We start from the raw sequence: 18990 nt of genomic DNA, 5'->3' as shown, positions 1-18990 counted from the left end.
CAGAGGGATAGAGAAACAATTAAAATCACTCAAAAGAGGAAAGGCCGCTGGACTTGACAGGATACCAGTTCGATTTTACATAGAGTACGTGAAGGAACTTGCCCCCCTTCTTGCAGCGGTGTACTATAGGTCTCTAGAAGAGCGTAGCGTTCCAAAGGATTGGAAAAGGGCACAGGTCATGCCCGTTTTCAAGAAGGGACATCGAACAGATGTGCAGAACTATAGACCTATATCTCTAACGTCGATCAGTTGTAGAATTTTGGAACACGTATTATGTTCGAGTATAATGACTTTTCTGGAGACTAGAAATCTACTCTGTAAAAATCAGCATGGGTTTCGAAAAAGACGGTCGTGTGAAACCCAGCTCACGCTATTCGTCCAGAAGACTCAGAGGGCCACAGACACGGGTTCACAGGTAGATGCCGTGTTTCTTGACTTCTGCAAGGCGTTCGGTACAGTTCCCCACAGTCGTTTAATGAACAAAGTAAGAGCATATGGACTATCACACCAATTGTGTGATTGGATTGAAGAGTTCCTAGATAACAGAACGCAGCATGTCATTCTCAATGGAAAGAAGTCTTCTGAAGTGAGAGTGATTTCAGGTGTGCTGCAGGGGAGTGTCATAGGACCGTTGCTATTCACAATATACATAAATGACCTTGTGGATGGTATCGGAAGTTCACTGAGGCTTTTTGCAGATCATGCTGTGGTGTATCGAGAGGTTGTAACAATGTAAAATTGTACTGAAATACAGGAGGATCTGCAGCAAATTGACGCATGGTGCAGCGAATGGCAATTGAATCTCAATGTAGACAAGTGTAAGGTGCTGTGAATACATAGAAAGATAGATCCCTTATCATTTAGCTACAAAATAGCAGGTCAGCAACTGGAAGCCGTTAATTCCATAAATTATCTGGGAGTACACATTAGGAGTGATTTAAAATGGAATAATGATATAAAGTTGATCGTCGGTAAAGCAGATGCCAGACTGAGATTCGTTGGAAGAATCCTAAGGAAATGCAATCTGAAAACAAAGGAAGTAGGTTACAGTACGCTTGTTCGCCCACTGCTTGAATACTGCTCAGCAGTGTGGGATCCGTACCAGATAGGGTTGATAGAAGAGATAGAGAAGATCCAACGGAGAGCAGCGCGCTTCATTACAGGATCATTTAGTAATTGCGAAAGCGTTACGGAGATGACAGATAAACTCCAGTGGGAGACTCTGCAGGAGAGACGCTCTGTAGCTAGGTACGGGCTTTTGTTAAAGTTTCGAGAACATACCTTCACCGAAGAGTCAAGCAGTATATTGCTCCCTCCTACGTATATCTCGCGAAGAGACCATGAGGATGAAATCAGAGAGATTAGAGCCCACACAGAAGCATGCCGACAATCCTTCTTTTCACGAAAAATACGAGACTGGAATAGAAGGGAGAACCGATAGAGGTACTCAGGGTACCCTCCGCCACACACCGTAAGGTGGCTTGCGGAGTATGGATGTAGATGTAGATGTATACTACCTTCACTCCCTCACAATTATCACCAACTCCACTGCTTTCTTGGAATGTTGAACTTTTACCAGTAACATCTGCTACAAGCAGCAGTGTTAGAAGCATCTCTAACTGACATGCTACCTGATTCTAACAAACATGGATGAAGAAAGATTCAGTGAACCACTGAAATGAAGGTAGCATTCGAACTCACAGAAGACTGCCTTGCACATACTATGGAACTAGCACACCACATTCCAGATGCTCAGCTGTCACCAGAGATATAAGTGACACTGCCACTGGCACTGTACTGACTGGAGAGGCATAATCCCTCAATTTCTTGTTGTGAAAAATTAAACCTTCTCAAATAAAATGGTTAGATTTTGATCTATAACTCCTCGCTATTTATGAAGTCATGAAATACTTCCATTGAAGGTATGGAAGGCAGTCACATTATAATGTTTGCAGACCATAAATCACTCAACACCATATGGCACCCAACAAAGGATGTCAACTGCTATTACGACTGACACTTGGACCTTATTCACTCAGTACACGATGGATATACATCACATATGTGCAACAGACAATCTCATTGCAGACTACTTATCATGAGTAAATACCATCTCCCTCGACTCTGACTACAAAAAACAGGGCATCGATCAAAACAACAATGCGAGCATTGCAGAACTGATATGCAATGACACTACTGGCCTACTTATCTAACAATGGACCATCCTAGAGACTGGTACACCAATGTTCTGCAACATACTCCTTAATAGGATTCAGCTGTTTGTACCACTAACAATGCAACAAGAAATCTACAAGCATCTGCACAGCCTCTCCCCCCCCCCCCCCCCCCCCCCCCCCCAGTGTCAGACCTAAAATGTATCTTGTAATGTAACACTTTATGTGGTCCAAAATCCAGCAGGACTGCTGCATCTGGGCACAGGCTTGCATCCTGTAGCAACATAGTTATTTCTGAAAATGCATGCCATCACAGTTAGCCCAATTTGAAATTCCAAGAGATTGCTTCTGTCATGTGCATGGTGATATCACTGGCTCACTCTCAGTGTCAGAGGGCTTCAAATATCTCCTACTAATGACAGAAACAGCCTCATTTGGGTCAAAGTGGTACTACTCAAAGACATCATGGAGTCTACTGCCCACATCTTTGTGCAGATTGGATTGCACAGTTTGGCACACAAGATATGACTACCACAGACTGAGACTCCCCGTTCAAAGAGGCACTCTTCACCAACCTGTGTAACCTATGCGCAGTGAGGTGTAACTGTACTACAGGTTATCACTCTCAGAGCAATGGATTAGCTGAGTGATGGCATCTGACGCTCAAAGCAGCCCTTATGTGTCAAGCCAGATCATGGACTGAAGCACTATCTCGGGTACTACTATGCGTCTGAACAGCCTTCAAGGAAGACTTGCAGGCATTCTGAGCTGAGATACTGTAAGTTGAATAATTATCACTGCTGACTTCGTCCTGACCACACAAGACCAGGAACAGACAAGTCTGTGTGTCCTAGTTAGGTTAGTGAAGGATCTCATAAGACATACACAGGTGCCAACACACCCTATCCCACTGTCTGCCACTTGACACGTAGGGTCTTCGTACACAAATTGTGAACATGTCATGTTGCACAACAACGCTGCCAGGCCAGCGTTATAGCCCCCATACAAAGGTCCCTTTAATGTAATCCTTAAATGGACACAAATGTGACTGACATTCTGATTAGTCTCAAACCAACCAGATTTCAATTAACTGCTTGAAACCAGCTCACAATTTCAATGAAAATATCAGTCACCATTGCATGAACAATGATGAAGACTATCAATCACTACCTGTTACATGATAGTAATCCCTAATACATTGCATCTCGTTACCATTTGGCTTAATCTCAGTAACTTCAACACAGACACCTTCACCATTGAGCTCGTCCATAATTATCTCCGCCTCACTGCTGGCAGTAACAACATGTAAGGTCACATGCATTTGATGCTTCGACCACATGTACTCTCTCCCTAGTCACTAGGCTTCTATATCATCTCATCTTTCAACAATAGTGTTCTCACTAGCATGTGCCTCAGGGTCCTCTCACGACCACTGCATACACTGGTGCCCCATGATGAGAGGGGCTCTACTGCAGAGATTGCCCCTCTGCACCCTCAGAAGTGCCACCTATGTTCAGGTACAAGCACATCAGCTGTTTCCAGCACCATCTACTTCCCTACCAATTCTACAGCACCAGCACCACATACAACAAGAACCCAAGAAACAGTCCAGCTGTGCCCTGCAGTGCAGCTAGCCACGACATGGCTGGTCTCAAACACCTGTGCACCATGGCTCACTCAAACAAAAATTTAGCACCCGTTTCCCCTCCAGCCCTCTGCAATCCATGAGGGGAGGGGGAAGTTGCTACGTGGAGATATCGATAACAACAAGCATCACTGGCAAGTGAAGGGAGATTTATCTTTGGATGGAGCAAGACTTCAGCTTGTTCTGTGTCGTGACTGATTTGTGGACATGTGTGTCTCACGCTTCGTAAATAAATCCTTTGGACTACTATTTATTTTGATTATGCTGTTGAGATGTTCCCTGTCTCCTGACAGGGAATATTCCTTGCAGTTCAATATTCAATCATTGTTTCTGTGTATCAATATCTAGACAATATTTTTTGAAAGTATGAGTCAACTGCATAGATCTCTGTATATCCAAAGCAATCAAAGAGAAGCCAAACATTTCCTTATATGATGCTTTAAAAAGACACACACACACACACACACACACACACACACACACACACACACACACACACTGATGAATTGATGATAAAAAACTGCCAGAAAAAATAGTAACACCACAAAATAGTTAATATATAGTAACAAAATTTTGGGAATACATTTGTATTGGTAATACATTTCAGTGATTAACATTGCAACTTCACTGATTAATGTAAGCACAAGATAAGCCACTGCAAATGTGAAATGATAGTACAGTAATAAACAGTGTAACCACTAGAATGTTGAGTGTAAGCACACAAATGTTTTGTACAGGTGCTAGATGTCTGACAAAGTGCAATAGCCATGGAACTCCACCCCACAGACAGTCAATAAAGGGTTAATGGTGTTTGTGGATGACACTGGATTTGTCATCCAATGTCCCATATGTGCTCGACTGGAGCACATGACAACACACTGAAGAGCATGTTAAAGAACAACAGTAGTATACGGGTAAGTGTTATCGTACTGAAACACCCTTTTCAATGCTGTTCATGAATGACAGCATGACAGGTCGAATCACCAGACTGACATACACTCCTGGAAATTGAAATAAGAACACCGTGAATTCATTGTCCCAGGAAGGGGAAACTTTATTGACACATTCCTGGGGTCAGATACATCACATGATCACACTGACAGAACCACAGGCACATAGACACAGGCAACAGAGCATGCACAATGTCGGCACTAGTACAGTGTATATCCACCTTTCGCAGCAATGCAGGCTGCTATTCTCCCATGGAGACGATCGTAGAGATGCTGGATGTAGTCCTGTGGAACGGCTTGCCATGCCATTTCCACCTGGCGCCTCAGTTGGACCAGCGTTCGTGCTGGACGTGCAGACCGCATGAGACGACGCTTCATCCAGTCCCAAACATGCTCAATGGGGGACAGATCCGGAGATCCTGCTGGCCAGGGTAGTTGACTTACACCTTCTAGAGCACGTTGGGTGGCACGGGATACATGCGGACGTGCATTGTCCTGTTGGAACAGCAAGTTCCCTTGCCGGTCTAGGAATGGTAGAACGATGGGTTCGATGACGGTTTGGATGTACCGTGCACTATTCAGTGTCCCCTCGATGATCACCAGTGGTGTACGGCCACTGTAGGAGATCGCTCCCCACACCATGATGCCGGGTGTTGGCCCTGTGTGCCTCGGTCGTATGCAGTCCTGATTGTGGCGCTCACCTGCACGACGCCAAACACGCATACGACCATCATTGGCACCAAGGCAGAAGCGACTCTCATCGCTGAAGACGACACGTCTCCATTCGTCCCTCCATTCACGCCTATCGCGACACCACTGGAGGCGGGCTGCACGATGTTGGGGCGTGAGCGGAAGATGGCCTAACGGTGTGCGGGACCGTAGCCCAGCTTCATGGAGATGGTTGCGAATGGTCCTCGCCGATACCCCAGGAGCAACAGTGTCCCTAATTTGCCGGGAAGTGGCGGTGCGGTCCCCTACGGCACTGCGTAGGATCCTACGGTCTTGGCGTGCATCCGTGCATCGCTGCTGTCCGGTCCCAGGTCGACGGGCACGTGCACCTTCCGCCGACCACTGGCGACAACATCGATGTACTGTGGAGACCTCACGCCCCACGTGTTGAGCAATTCGGCGGTACGTCCACCCGGCCTCCCGCATGCCCACTATACGCCCTCGCTCAAAGTCCGTCAACTGCACATACGGTTCACGTCCACGCTGTCGCGGCATGCTACCAGTGTTAAAGACTGCGATGGAGCTCCGTATGCCATGGCAAACTGGCTGACACTGACGGCGGCGGTGCACAAATGCTGCGCAGCTAGCGCCATTTGACGGCCAACACCGCGGTTCCTGGTGTGTCCGCTGTGCCGTGCGTGTGATCATTGCTTGTACAGCCCTCTCGCAGTGTCCGGAGCAAGTATGGTGGGTCTGACACACCGGTGTCAATGTGTTCTTTTTTTCCATTTCCAGGAGTGTATAATTATGCAGTCAGGTTGTGTGAGATAACCACAAGTGTGCTCCTTACGTCACATGAAATCACACTCGAGATCACAGCTCAAGGTGTGGACCCAGTGTGTCTAACATGCAGACAAATTGGTTGCAGGCCCTCAACTGGCCTCCTCCTAACCATTACACGGCCATCACTGGCTCCAATGCAGAGCCAGCTTTCATCAGAAAACACAACAGACCTCCACCTTGCCCTCCTATGATCTCCTGCTTCACACCACTGATGTTTGCAAATGGCTGTGGTTTGGGGTCAGTGGAATGCACACCAAAGGGTATCTGGCTCTGATGTGTTCTTGAAGTAATAGATTAGCAACAGTTCATTGTGTCACTGTGGTGCCAGCTGCTGCTCAAATTGCTGCTACAGATGCAGTACTATGTGCCAGAGCCATATGCTGAACATGATCTTCTATTTGTATTTGTATTTCTTTATGGGTTCTGAAGATTAGATGGGTAGATCACATAACTAATGAGGAAGTATTGAATAGGATTGGGGAGAAGAGAAGTTTGTGGCACAACTTGACCAGAAGAAGGGATCGGTTGGTAGGACATGTTCTGAGGCATCAAGGGATCACCAATTTAGTATTGGAGGGCAGCGTGGAGGGTAAAAATCGTAGAGGGAGACCAAGAGATGAATACACTAAGCAGATTCAGAAGGATGTAGGTTGCAGTAGGTACTGGGAGATGAAAAAGCTTGCTCAGGATAGAGTGGCATGGAGAGCTGCATCAAACCAGTCTCAGGACTGAAGACCACAACAACAACAACAACAACAACAACAACAATGGGTCCCGTAAATCGTGTTTAGGTACATATTTTGCAGAAGCAACGTACGACAAGACAGGCTGGTACAGTTTATACAACATCATACACATTGTTATTTTGAAAAGATAAATAATTAAAAATTATTCAATACATGATGAATACTGATGACAAAATTAATATAATGAAATAAAATTATAGATTGGTTAAGAATATTTGAGCAGTTATGCTATACTTTTCTGGTACTCTAAAAACTCGGAAACAGAATAGAAGCAGTGGTCAAGCAAGTACTCTTTCAGTTTTACTTTAAACTTTGGTAAATTTTGCATCTGTTTCAAGTACAATGGCATGTGATCGTACAGCATTATGCCAGTATGATACACTCCTCTCTTACAAATGTTTGTACTTACTGTATTGACATGCAAATAATGCTTCTGCCTACTATCATGAGGGTGAAAATCACAGTTATACTTGAAGATATTTCCATTTTTTAAAACACTTCATTTTGTGAAATTTAGTATTTCATACATATATAAACAAGGAAGAGGCAGTATATTGAGATTTTTAAATATTGGTTTACAGGAGTCTCTGTATTTAGCATGGTTTATTATTCTAACAATCTTTTTCTGTAGCCTAAATGTTTTGTTTGTACCTACGGAGTTCCCCCAAAAGATAATGTCGCACATCAGCAGTGACTCAATACTGCCATGGTACATTGTGATCACTGACACATGGCTAGTATTTTGGGAGAGGATTCTTACTGCATACATAAGTGTGTTTAACTTTTTATTTACATGATTAAGAAGTGTCTCCTATTTTAGGTTTTGCTGAATATCGATACCTAAAAATTTTGTGTTGCTCGCAGGTGAGACAGTTTTTCCATCAATTTTAAAAATTGGTCTCGCAGGATGTAGTTTCTGTGAATTGTGGAAATTGACTGTCACTGTTTTTTCATTATTTATTATTAGCTTGTTTGTTCTGAACCATTGTGTTAAATTTTGTATTATACCTGTAGCTGTTTTTTGTAGGCTTTCCTCATCACATGATTTGATTAGGATATTTGAGTCACCTGCAAAAAGTACTGTTGTCCCTTACGTTATTTTTTCTGACAAATCATTAACATAAAGAATGAAAATAATTAGCCCAAGGACTGACCCTTGAGGGGCTCATGGTGTAATGTTTTGTGCATTACTGTAAAAATTACAAATTTTTGTGCTTTTATGTCTTTGTATTTTATTTGAGTGATCTGTTGATGTTCATGAAGGTAGGAATGTATCCACTTGTTTGGCAGGCCTCGTATTCCATAATTACCTAGCTTATGCAACAGAGTAATATGATCAGTTACATCGAAGACTTTACTAAGGCCAAGAAATATGCCAGACACATGTTGCTTATTATCTACTGCAGTTAGAATTTCATTTAAGAAGGTATAAATAGCTGACTGTGTTGATCTGCCAATTCTGAATCTGTGTTGCGCATCACTTATTAGAAAAATGGCTCTGAGCACTATGGGACTCAACATCTTAGGTCATAAGTCCCCTAGAACTTACAACTACTTAAACCTAACTAACCTAAGGACATCACACACACCCATGCCCGAGGCAGGATTCGAACCTGCGACCGTAGCAGTCCCGCGGTTCCGGACTGCAGCGCCAGAACCGCTAGACCACCGCGGTCACTTATTATGTTTTCTTTATTTAGAAAGGCTGTGGATACACAAACAGGAAAAGTTAATGTTTTAAATTAATATACATAGTGTTGCTACAAGAAAAGCAAAGCTTTCACATATAATTGTGGTCTCTAACATTAATAAGCTTCAAGAGAAGCTAAGCTTTCACATATAATGTATATATAATGTATATATTACACTTTAGGATATATCACACAAATTGAGTAAAATTTTTAGCCGAGTCCAGTGACTTGTCCTCAAAGTTTTTCACAAATAAATTAGCTACCACAGAGGAGAGAGAGCTTTCCGTAGCACTACGTCAATTTTCTCATAATAACAACATGAATGTTTGATCTTCTGGGCTCGAAATACTTCTATATGGCTTGTCATCAAACGCTCTGTGATTTACAAAATTCATCGTACATTCTTGCATGTAGTTCAATTTGCGTAGAAGGAAATTTACTTTGAAAGTAACGCTTTTCAAACCACCATTCACATTATTTTCCTGTGGCCTGTTAGAAATAGGTTCATTTCAGTAGTCATCACAGAGCGCCAGATAACAGGCGCCACCGTACTTTACCAGCTGCTATGACACAGGAAGCCCATATGTTGGTATGTGTATAACATTGAAACATCTTACATTGTGTCATAGAAGAAAAAAGACATCAGAGGATACTCCAAGAGCATCGGAATTTCGTGAACCATACTAAAATCCACATTTAAGGTGCATACTTAAAGAGCACATTCTTATGTTCCAATTCCCAATGAAGTACGCCTCGACCTGATATTAAGCTTTTCGGTGTGCATTTTGGGATGTAAATTTTCTTGGTGTACTAGTACTGTAATTACTCATTTTTTATTCTTTCTTATGGCATAATGCCACATGTGCTAGAAGAGGAAAACGTGCACTTGAAATGCAGCGAGCAGTTGAAATTAGTCAATAGTGTTGAACTAAAAATTTCGTTTTAAACACATTGACTGCCTCAGCGTAAAAAAGTTAATAAAAATCAAATTTCTGTAGCAAACTGACAAAAATAACTTCATTGTTCTACAAGGTGATTAATGCATGACTGTCAGAAAACTGTAAATAAAATAAAATCTGAAACTAATAACACATATTAGCCTTCCGTAATTACGTGAATGTATTGTAATTCACTTTATAGTTCCCAGCCACAGAAATCCATTTTGTTTTCATTTGAAGTGAGAGCAGTAAACGAAGAGGAAACAGCAAAATCACTGGGTCACGTGGAGACTACACACTTCCCCACTATAACCTAGACTGCTCTGAACATCAGCCCCGGATCTATGATATTTCCAAACCAGGGCAATACTAAAATAGTAGCGTTACAACCCCCCCTCCAACCCCCCCAAGTGTTTGAGATACAACGTCAAAAATTTAAAAAAACCCGAGTTTTCAATAATATGTTCCTTTTGTAGCGCACATCTTTCTGGAGAGTCTGATACATAAAACATACATGTTCGAGGAAATGTAAGACATGTTGGTCAGTCTGAAGTGTGCCAGAGTGCAATGCCACCCCTCTTCACACAGCATTCTTCTATCGCACGTCACTGAATTTGCTCTGTGGAATTGAAACATGAATATTTTGTACTGGATGCCACCAAACTACATTCAGTACAGTGGAAATTAAAATGTCCTGTGGTGCCTCTCCTGCTCCCAGTTGCCCGGTTTGACATCCTGCCTTTTTATCGCATTTTGTAATCTGGAGAAGAAGAACTCTTCAGAAAATTTGCACTCTTTATTGCCTGTAAGCTAATTACTTTCTGTTTTGGGTGACATAAAATTAAATATATGATACATAAAACCAGTAAAGACAAGAGACGAGCAAGACACTACACATTTCTTCAATCCTTGGTTCCTAGCATTGTATTCTCTCTAATCTTGCTACAGCTTTACATGGTGTGCTTTCCTTTCTACGAAAGAATCTGTTACCTCACCAAAGTTCGTCAAACGTTTTGCTACATGAAAAATCGAAATATCATTGTCTAATATTGCGTAAGCTGTCAATACAAATAGTACCCGAGACTGGTGTGGTTTCTCGATCTGATTATGTCTATTTTGACACTGTCTGTTAGATAAAACAAAATAGGCCTTTCTAATACTGCAGAAATTTTAACACACACCAAATAAAAGAGACTGTTTTTACACAAATGGTCATTTTTATAACACGACAGAATATAACTCACGAAGACTGACATAAAATGCCTATTAGGCCTACTACAAGCAAAAAGCTTTATGTTAGAAAATAGCTTCACATTTCATTCATATGCTCGAGTTTCTCGAGCATGAGATCAAAAGTAATAGTACGAGATTTATATATATATTTGGAATCGTCATATTCTTCCCTAATTTCTGTGATGTCACCGTATCTTCTCCTTCCTCATTCTAACAAACAATCTCGTGTTGACTAATTCTGGAACTATTCCTGCCTTTGTGAAAACTTATTCGCCGGTTAACTTCACCAACCCTGCCAGAAGCACTGGTTTACTTATCCCTGATTATTCTCCGGTTAGGTGTTGTTATGTTCGTACAAACTATTTTCCGCGCTACTTCCAGAACAGAACTTAAGCGGCTGCTAGACGGGGACTGTACAATTGGCCGTTACTAGTGTAGCAATCTGGCCAAAGATTTTCTGACAAAATTTCATTTTCTTGGATACACCGAGAAGATAATATGTAATCTTTCGTACCCGTTATTCCTGTTAGTCGTTTATTTCCACTCTGGTAGTCTGACTCTCTGGATTTCCCTAGTAATTATAACAATGCCGATCATTCACAAACCCAATCAACAACATAATTAGACCGCAATTGGGGTTCACTCGTTCGGCTTTACTCTGGTCAGCTCATATAGCCCGGTCCCCTTTTGCCTGCAGGAAAGTCTATTTCTAGATGCAATGAGGATTCCCCTGATAGACATCACGTACATTATGCACGCATTCAAAATCAAGTTATGATTCATTCAGAAATCAACTAACAGAATGTGTTCAAAAACCAACAAGAATGCGTTTCAAAATCATATCAATAATTGATAGACCAACGTGTGCTGGATGCTAGGCGCTTTGTGAAACAAGGTTTTTTTCTCCTCAACAATATGAATTTGGCGCCCCCCCCCCCCCCCCCCCCTCCCTCATAGATCTTGTGTGCGGCAGTAAATTTTTTCCCAGTTGCATCTAGCTGCTTGCTGCGACTACTTACACAGCCAACACTCACATCTCTGTAGCCAGAAGGGGGGAGAACATACAACTCATATGCCACTCAACTGCGCATGCACATGAGCCCGCTCGTAACCGCTAAAACGAATCTAATATAAACAATTGTGATGTCACGCTCATTGGAGGCAATTTGTTGGTATGAAGCATTGCACAGTCTTCCTAAAGCCTTTGACACATTTTGCTGTTGGCAAACGCTTGTGTGAGCACTGTGTTTTGCGGTTGTATATGGCACATTTCCTTTGCAATTTATGTTTTATTTTCAAATTTTTTCTCATTCACATTTCATTGTGGCAGTATTATTCTGCAGTAGCATGATACAGTAATATCCTTTGTTAGATTATTGATTCTTACCAGTCAAAATTACAAACATTTAACTGAAAAGTAAAACAACGAAAAATTCCCGGACTTCTAAAAAATTCCCGGGTTTTTTCCAGCTTTTCTCGTGGATGAAAAAATTCCCAGGTTTTTCCTGGATCTCCCAGTTGTCCCGGGTTGTATACACCCTGTCCCTGTCAGTAGTGCCATGTGACTGTCCAGAGGCTGGTTTTTTTCCGACTGTACATTGTTGTGACCAATGCTGTAAGCAGTAGGTCTAATGTACAGTGGCTACATTATTGCCAAGTCTTTCTGCAATATCCACAAGGAACGACCGGCTTCTCATATCCCTGTTACATGACCTCATTCAAATGCAGTAAGATGTTGATAATGGCATCTTCATTGCCTTATTGGCATTCTTGACTAAATCAGCTAATGATGTTGAAGCTCAAAGGTAACTAATGTTCATGACTGTTAGAACTTGTATTTAAAGCAAATCTGATTTACATTCCCATAGTGGTGCTATTAGTGCCATTCTTATGTGACTCGTGCAAAATCTGAATAAACATCGTTTTTCAGATGTAGAAACTGCCTACTAACTTTTGTTTATGTTGGACAACTTCTCTTTCATGTTGCAATTTTTTTTTTCCGTCAGTGGAGAAAACCATGGTGCATAAACAGTATTTGGAACTTGTAGCTCAGCTGTGAGAAAATGCAGCAAAGTATTTTAGAGACACTGTATGTGGCCGTCTTCTGCTCAGCTCTTCAACTATATGGTGTCTGGTTATCTTTGCCTTGCCATTGTTTGTACTCTTTCTACGTTTGTTTGGATTGGGAGTTAATAAAGATATGTCAGTAACGGCAGGTAAGTTCACTGGATCAAGAGAGGGCCACCGCAACAAGATGAGAGCCAAATGAACAGCAAGGTGCAAGAAACAGTCAAGATTTACAAACCTACAATGTTCAGAGGAGTAAAGAGTGAGTGAACAAATTAGGGATTGTTACTGTCGTTAAAGAAGCTTGGCCGATACTACATAATGCCATCAAGAATACATTAACCAAAACACACATTGAAATAATGTATAGTGCAACAAACACTGAAGTTGTAAATGACTCACCAGTTAAAACCAATTTTCTTTTTATAATAGTTCCACCACACAACTGGTCAAATATACCATTTTCATAAATATATATTCCAACATGCCACGGAAATGCCACAGCTGATACAGGCTCTCCATTGATGACATATGTTCGTTGCTTTGGAACTGATTTTCCGCATTCTGCAACATTTTTATAATTACACATTTCATCTTATCTTCTCTATTATTTTAGTCTTTACATGTATGGCGAGAAAGGTTAACCTATCAGATTTATACTGGTAGCATCAATGTCAAAGACAAGGACATACTCAAACACTGAATGTATATTAATGCAAATCTAAGGGAAGTATAATTTTATATCTACATTTGCAGTCAGAAAATCACTTTGAAGTGCATGGCATACGATATTTTATAGTACTCTCCTGATCTGGTAAAGCAGTTCATGATTAGAGAATAATTAACTCCCCTCCCCATCTGTTTAGTGTGGCCTTTTACTTTATGTCATTATAGGTTGAGCAGCAAGTTTCTGCTACTATACACTGAAAGACTACATTGACGTTTCATCAATATACATCTTATTGCATAGCTCAGAGGTCGATTTTGTAACTATTTCAATTACTGCTCATTGCATCATTTTTCTAGACTAATATTTAATAATTGTTTTTAATATTCTTGAACTCAATTCAAATGGGAGGAGATGTAAATGTACTGAATGTTAATTGAGCTCCCCATCAAAAGTAAGACAGTTTCTGCTGTATTTACAATAAAAATGGTGTCAGTTTCTGGCCACATTATCTGTTGTCATTCAATTTCACCACAAGGGTCAGTATATCTATCACTTCTACTGCCTTTCTACACTATCCCATTACATTAGTGTTAGTTGTGGTGATTTTTCTGTATTCTCCTTTTTTAGCTTATTTTATTATATCCTGAACTGTCTCATGTATTCACTATAATAATTCGATTCTGTGCTGCTGTTCTCCTTCCTTGTCCTCAAAGCAGGACAATAGCAGCTTCTGCTGAGAAAAATATCTAACACTGTCCTGGTTTTCAGACCTAACAGTTCCTTGTGTGGGGAGGAGAGGGATTGTTTAGGGAAGAAAAGGTAGATCACTCAGACTCTAGGACGAGAAAGACCCACCTGTTTTTGAGGGCAGATTGAGATGAAGATCTCCCCTCATTCTCAAAACAGGTGGATTCTTCTCACCCTCTAGTCTTTATTTCCTGCTCTTACTTTTTAACCTGCCCCATCCTATCCATATATTCTCCTACAGATAGGGAGGATTTGTTCCGAAAGATGTGATACCGCTGTGTATTTTATCTATCTGGTGCAAGAAGATTGGAAATTGAAAACATACCATTGCACTGGATGAAAATACACGCTTCAGTGCAATACTGCATTCTTTGGTTTTCTCTTGGAGCAGACTGAGTGGATACTACAACACACAAAATAATATTTCACTATGTCATAGATAGGAATAATTACTCAACTTTTCCACAGGAATGTCATGAGTATATATAACACTCTATGAACATTAACACATCACTTGATACTGACAAATGACAAGCCTCTCATTCAGTGTACATTTAACAACAATTTTCACATTGTGTTCTGCCTAATACATTGACCACACAGCTGGCCTATCAGAAGATGATGCTGCCAAATTAGGTGATTATTGCAGACTGGACTTAGCTGTTCTGTGCTTGGCCATAAATAGGAGGTCCACTGCGCCAACATAACAAAATGTTTCTGGGCATGGCTACACCAATGTCACTCATTTGTCGATGTGGCTCACAGAATCCTTTTATTGGTATATTATGACCACATAATCCAATTCATACAAAATTTATTTGTATTGTTAATTCAATTTTATTTTTTTAGAAAGGCAGAGGTATAGAACATCATGAATACATATATTCCCAACTACCTTGCAAGTTTTAGTCTTTAATATCTTAAAATATTTTTTAAAGTTCTGTTTCTGCAGGATGAAGGTAAAACTATCCTCCACACAGAAGTTGGTTTGAGCAAAACGGCACTTTATTAGACACAGTTCTCTTGGAGGTTGTATTCTTTCAACTTTCACCTGCTTTTGAACTGACTACCCAGCTAATTAAAGATGACCCTACAGTTTAATGTGGACTTCAAATCACAATGCAACTTGGCATTCTTCACATGAACTAAGATTGCTAGCAGCTGAATGAGTGACTGGGGAATGAGCCCAAAACTCCGGATTTTTAGTCTGGCATTTATCTACATTTTCCTACCAATCTCATTTATTTCATTAAGTATCAACCACTCTAACCATAAAATACTAAAACTGTCCACATAAAAACAATAATAAAGTGGTACACCAGAATCTTCCCTTTCTCCTTTGAAAGTGATATTTCATAAGTGAATAAAAGCCAGTTTTATAATAAAACCCCAGGGGATTCTATTCTTTGGAATTTGCGGATGGCGACTGTGGGGACCCGAGCTGAATGTGTTATTTCTCTCCCATTCTGCCCCCCCCCCCCCCCTTTTTCCTTTCCCTCCCCACCCCATCTCCTCTCTTGATGTCCTTTGACAAACTTTTTATATGTCAATGATATTAGGTCTGGAGGTGTCTTTCAGTTTCTAGACTTCTTTACAACTTACTGGCATCAAACTTTCCCACTCATTACCTTCCTGAATAAATTTTAATCCAAGGATTTATCCTCATCTCTATATGACAACTTAGAGATTCGACCACAGAAAATATTTTGAAGAAGAATTCCACTGACTGCAAATATAGATTGTAGGAAAGACCGCATTCAGATTTAGTGGGATGTCATTCAGAAGATTATGGTAGGTATGAGCATCCAAAAATCCAACAGCCACCATCACACACACACACACACACACACACACACACACACACACACACACTCAAAATCTTTAATAAATCTTCTCGATGAACAGTTTTAACTCTTTGGATCAAACTGGAAAATTAAAGATCATTACTGACACAGTGAACAAACACAAAATAGAATCAGGCTAAGATAGCAGCAAGTGTAAATGCAAGTACTATTAATATAGCAAAGTTACAGTTATATTGTAAAAAACAGTGATTGTGATAAATGTAAAGATAAAATCGAGAAGTTAAATGAATGCTTACAAAGCCTTTACCGCATTGTTGATATTCTGAGATGAGAAAACACTAACCTTAGAATCTAAAACCATGAGTTAAAAACATTGGGTTCCAGCAGATTCCAAGCAGATTACCAGGTACAAAATTGATATCAAAAACAAAAAATGATATGAAACTCATGTGCACAAAAGGTTACAGAGTTCTACTAGAGAAAAACTACCATAAGTGTGTAAACAACTCATTCCTATTTCTCAAGAAATTGTCTAAAAATAATGTCACACTCTCAACAAAATTCATTACATAAAACTAATCTCATGCACACAAACATGTTTAGAGTGTTATCAGTAAGCAGCAGTGATTTCGTGAACACTGAAAGTTAATGTTCCAGCCAGAGTGTAGGTTACAAAGTGGAAAGTTGTGAAAGTAAAGTCAGCAGCAATGATAAACAGCAGACAGAGAAATGCAATGTGCTATTTGTATTGGACAGCCATGGAAGAACTCTAGCTAACATTTAACAGAATGTGAATATGGACTTTCATGCAACTGGCATCATGAGACCCAGTGCGAGACCAAAAAAGTTACTGGAGACATCTCCGAAAATACAAATATACTGGATGGCGGTGATTTTGTTGTTTGTCTGACTGAAGCAAACAATTTAGAACATAATGGAGCCAAAAGTGTATAACAAGTTTAAAGAATTTTTTTTTACTTAAATGAAATGAAAAACAGTGTTGTGACGATACCTCACGGATGTGACCTGATCTTTAATCTATGTGTTAATGAAGAGAGCCATAAAACTAATGTTAAAATCAAGCAACTATTCTTTACTTACACAAAACTAAATGTAACAGATATTGGTCATCTGGAGAAAACACTACACACTGAACATGGTGAGCATCTGAATTACCACAGGAAGGAATTTCTGTGTCAAGAGATAAACAAGATTATAAATGAAATTCACAAAGACAACAGTCTTGCTTTAAAAGACAGTCTTTCCATGCATGTTAATGTACTTGATTTTTTAAGGAAAACAACATTACAAAGGAAGGATGGATATAAACCATGCTAAGAGGAAACTAGACTAATTCATTCAGATAATTGTGCCACTTTAGATCACCTAGCGAAAATAAATGAACATGCAAGGTCCAGTGAAATCAAAATTTCTTTCTGTACTAATAACAGTATTTTCCTTCTTCATATAAATGTACAATCTCTTAGGAGTAAAAAATCAATGAACTGCAATACTGGTTTGATAAAATTAGCTGACGTGTTTTGTATATCAATGAACATTGCGTGAAAAGTCTGAAACAGACTTGTGTGTTCCACATGCATATTTGGTATGACAAGCTACTGCAGGAAAAGCATGTCACATGGCAAGGCCCCTATCTACATTAAAAGCAATTTTGATTTACACTATTCAGTCATGGATCTTAGCTGAATATACCTTGAAGGCATATTTGAAGTAACTGGTATAATAATGCACACAGAAAAATTGTAATTCTTTCACTTTATCGAACTCCAAGCGATTATGAAATACATTTATATAAAAAAATTAGTATTTTAATAGTGCAGCTACCCAAATATAAACAGCATAAAATTATAATTGTGGGTGATATAAACATAGATATAAGGACAAAGAGAAAAAATGTAACTGATATGATTAATTCTTTGAACTCACTGAACTATTAATGTCTCAATGTAAAACCCACCAGATTGAATTTGTGTCTTGATAACATAACTAGTAACATATACAGAAACACTCTTGAAAGTGATGTTATAGAATTGAGAATGTCAGATCGTGGAGGGCTATGGATTCAAATTAAAAATTCAGCTCTCAATACTGGAGTAAGAGAAGTGACATGTAGACAACTGGCAGAAGCCAAAGTAAACAATATGATAGACCAATTAAAGGAAATGGGTAGATCTGTTCTAATAAATAACAAATGTATTGACAAATGCTTGATTAAGTGCACAGTAAAAAAGATGCTACCTTATTGATATCCCACATAAGCAGCAACGCAGCAACTATTGGTACACTGCACAATAAACTCAGGATGATACTATTAATTCTAAAATAAATCTCATAAAAGCTATTGGTATAAGGAAAATTATGTAAATATGATAAAACTCTACAGATTAAAAACAAAAATGCTGAGCAAAATTTTAAATTTGAAACATAAATGTACAGCAACAGGTAAATTAACAAAATCAATAAAGAAAACAGTATCCCTATTCACTGTGATAACACTCAATGAATATTTTATAAATATTGCCAGCACTACCACTCTACTCAATAATTCTGTATTAATTGCACAAAAATGAGAAATTTACATGGATACTAACCACTTTAAGTGACATTCATAAATCGATACACAGACTAAACAATTCCAAAACAAAATACTACTAGGGACTTAGTAATTTCATCATAATGTGTATAGCAAAGAAAAGCAAAATGCCACTTCTTTCACTGTCTAACAGAGTACTAGGTGAAGGAATTTCCCCAGGATGTCTTAAGCTCACAGTTACATTACCTTCATATAAAA

The 18990-nt window shown here is 39.8% G+C and overlaps 1 protein-coding gene across 1 annotated transcript in view; it reads right to left on the bottom strand.

The window, feature by feature from the left end:
• Positions 1-18990, bottom strand: part of LOC126413208 (modular serine protease-like) — a 201043-nt gene that overhangs the window by 87288 nt on the left and 94765 nt on the right. Inside the window, exon 6 of the mRNA XM_050083105.1 lies at positions 13359-13520. Within this exon, the coding sequence (XP_049939062.1) occupies positions 13359-13520 (162 nt within the window). The remainder of the gene's footprint in view (positions 1-13358; positions 13521-18990) is intronic.

This window comes from Schistocerca serialis, chromosome 7, assembly GCF_023864345.2.
Source record: "Schistocerca serialis cubense isolate TAMUIC-IGC-003099 chromosome 7, iqSchSeri2.2, whole genome shotgun sequence".
Taxonomy (NCBI): Eukaryota; Metazoa; Arthropoda; class Insecta; order Orthoptera; family Acrididae; genus Schistocerca; species Schistocerca serialis.
The sequence above is the reverse complement of the archived record's forward strand: the minus strand, read 5'-3'. Positions and strand labels throughout refer to the sequence as shown.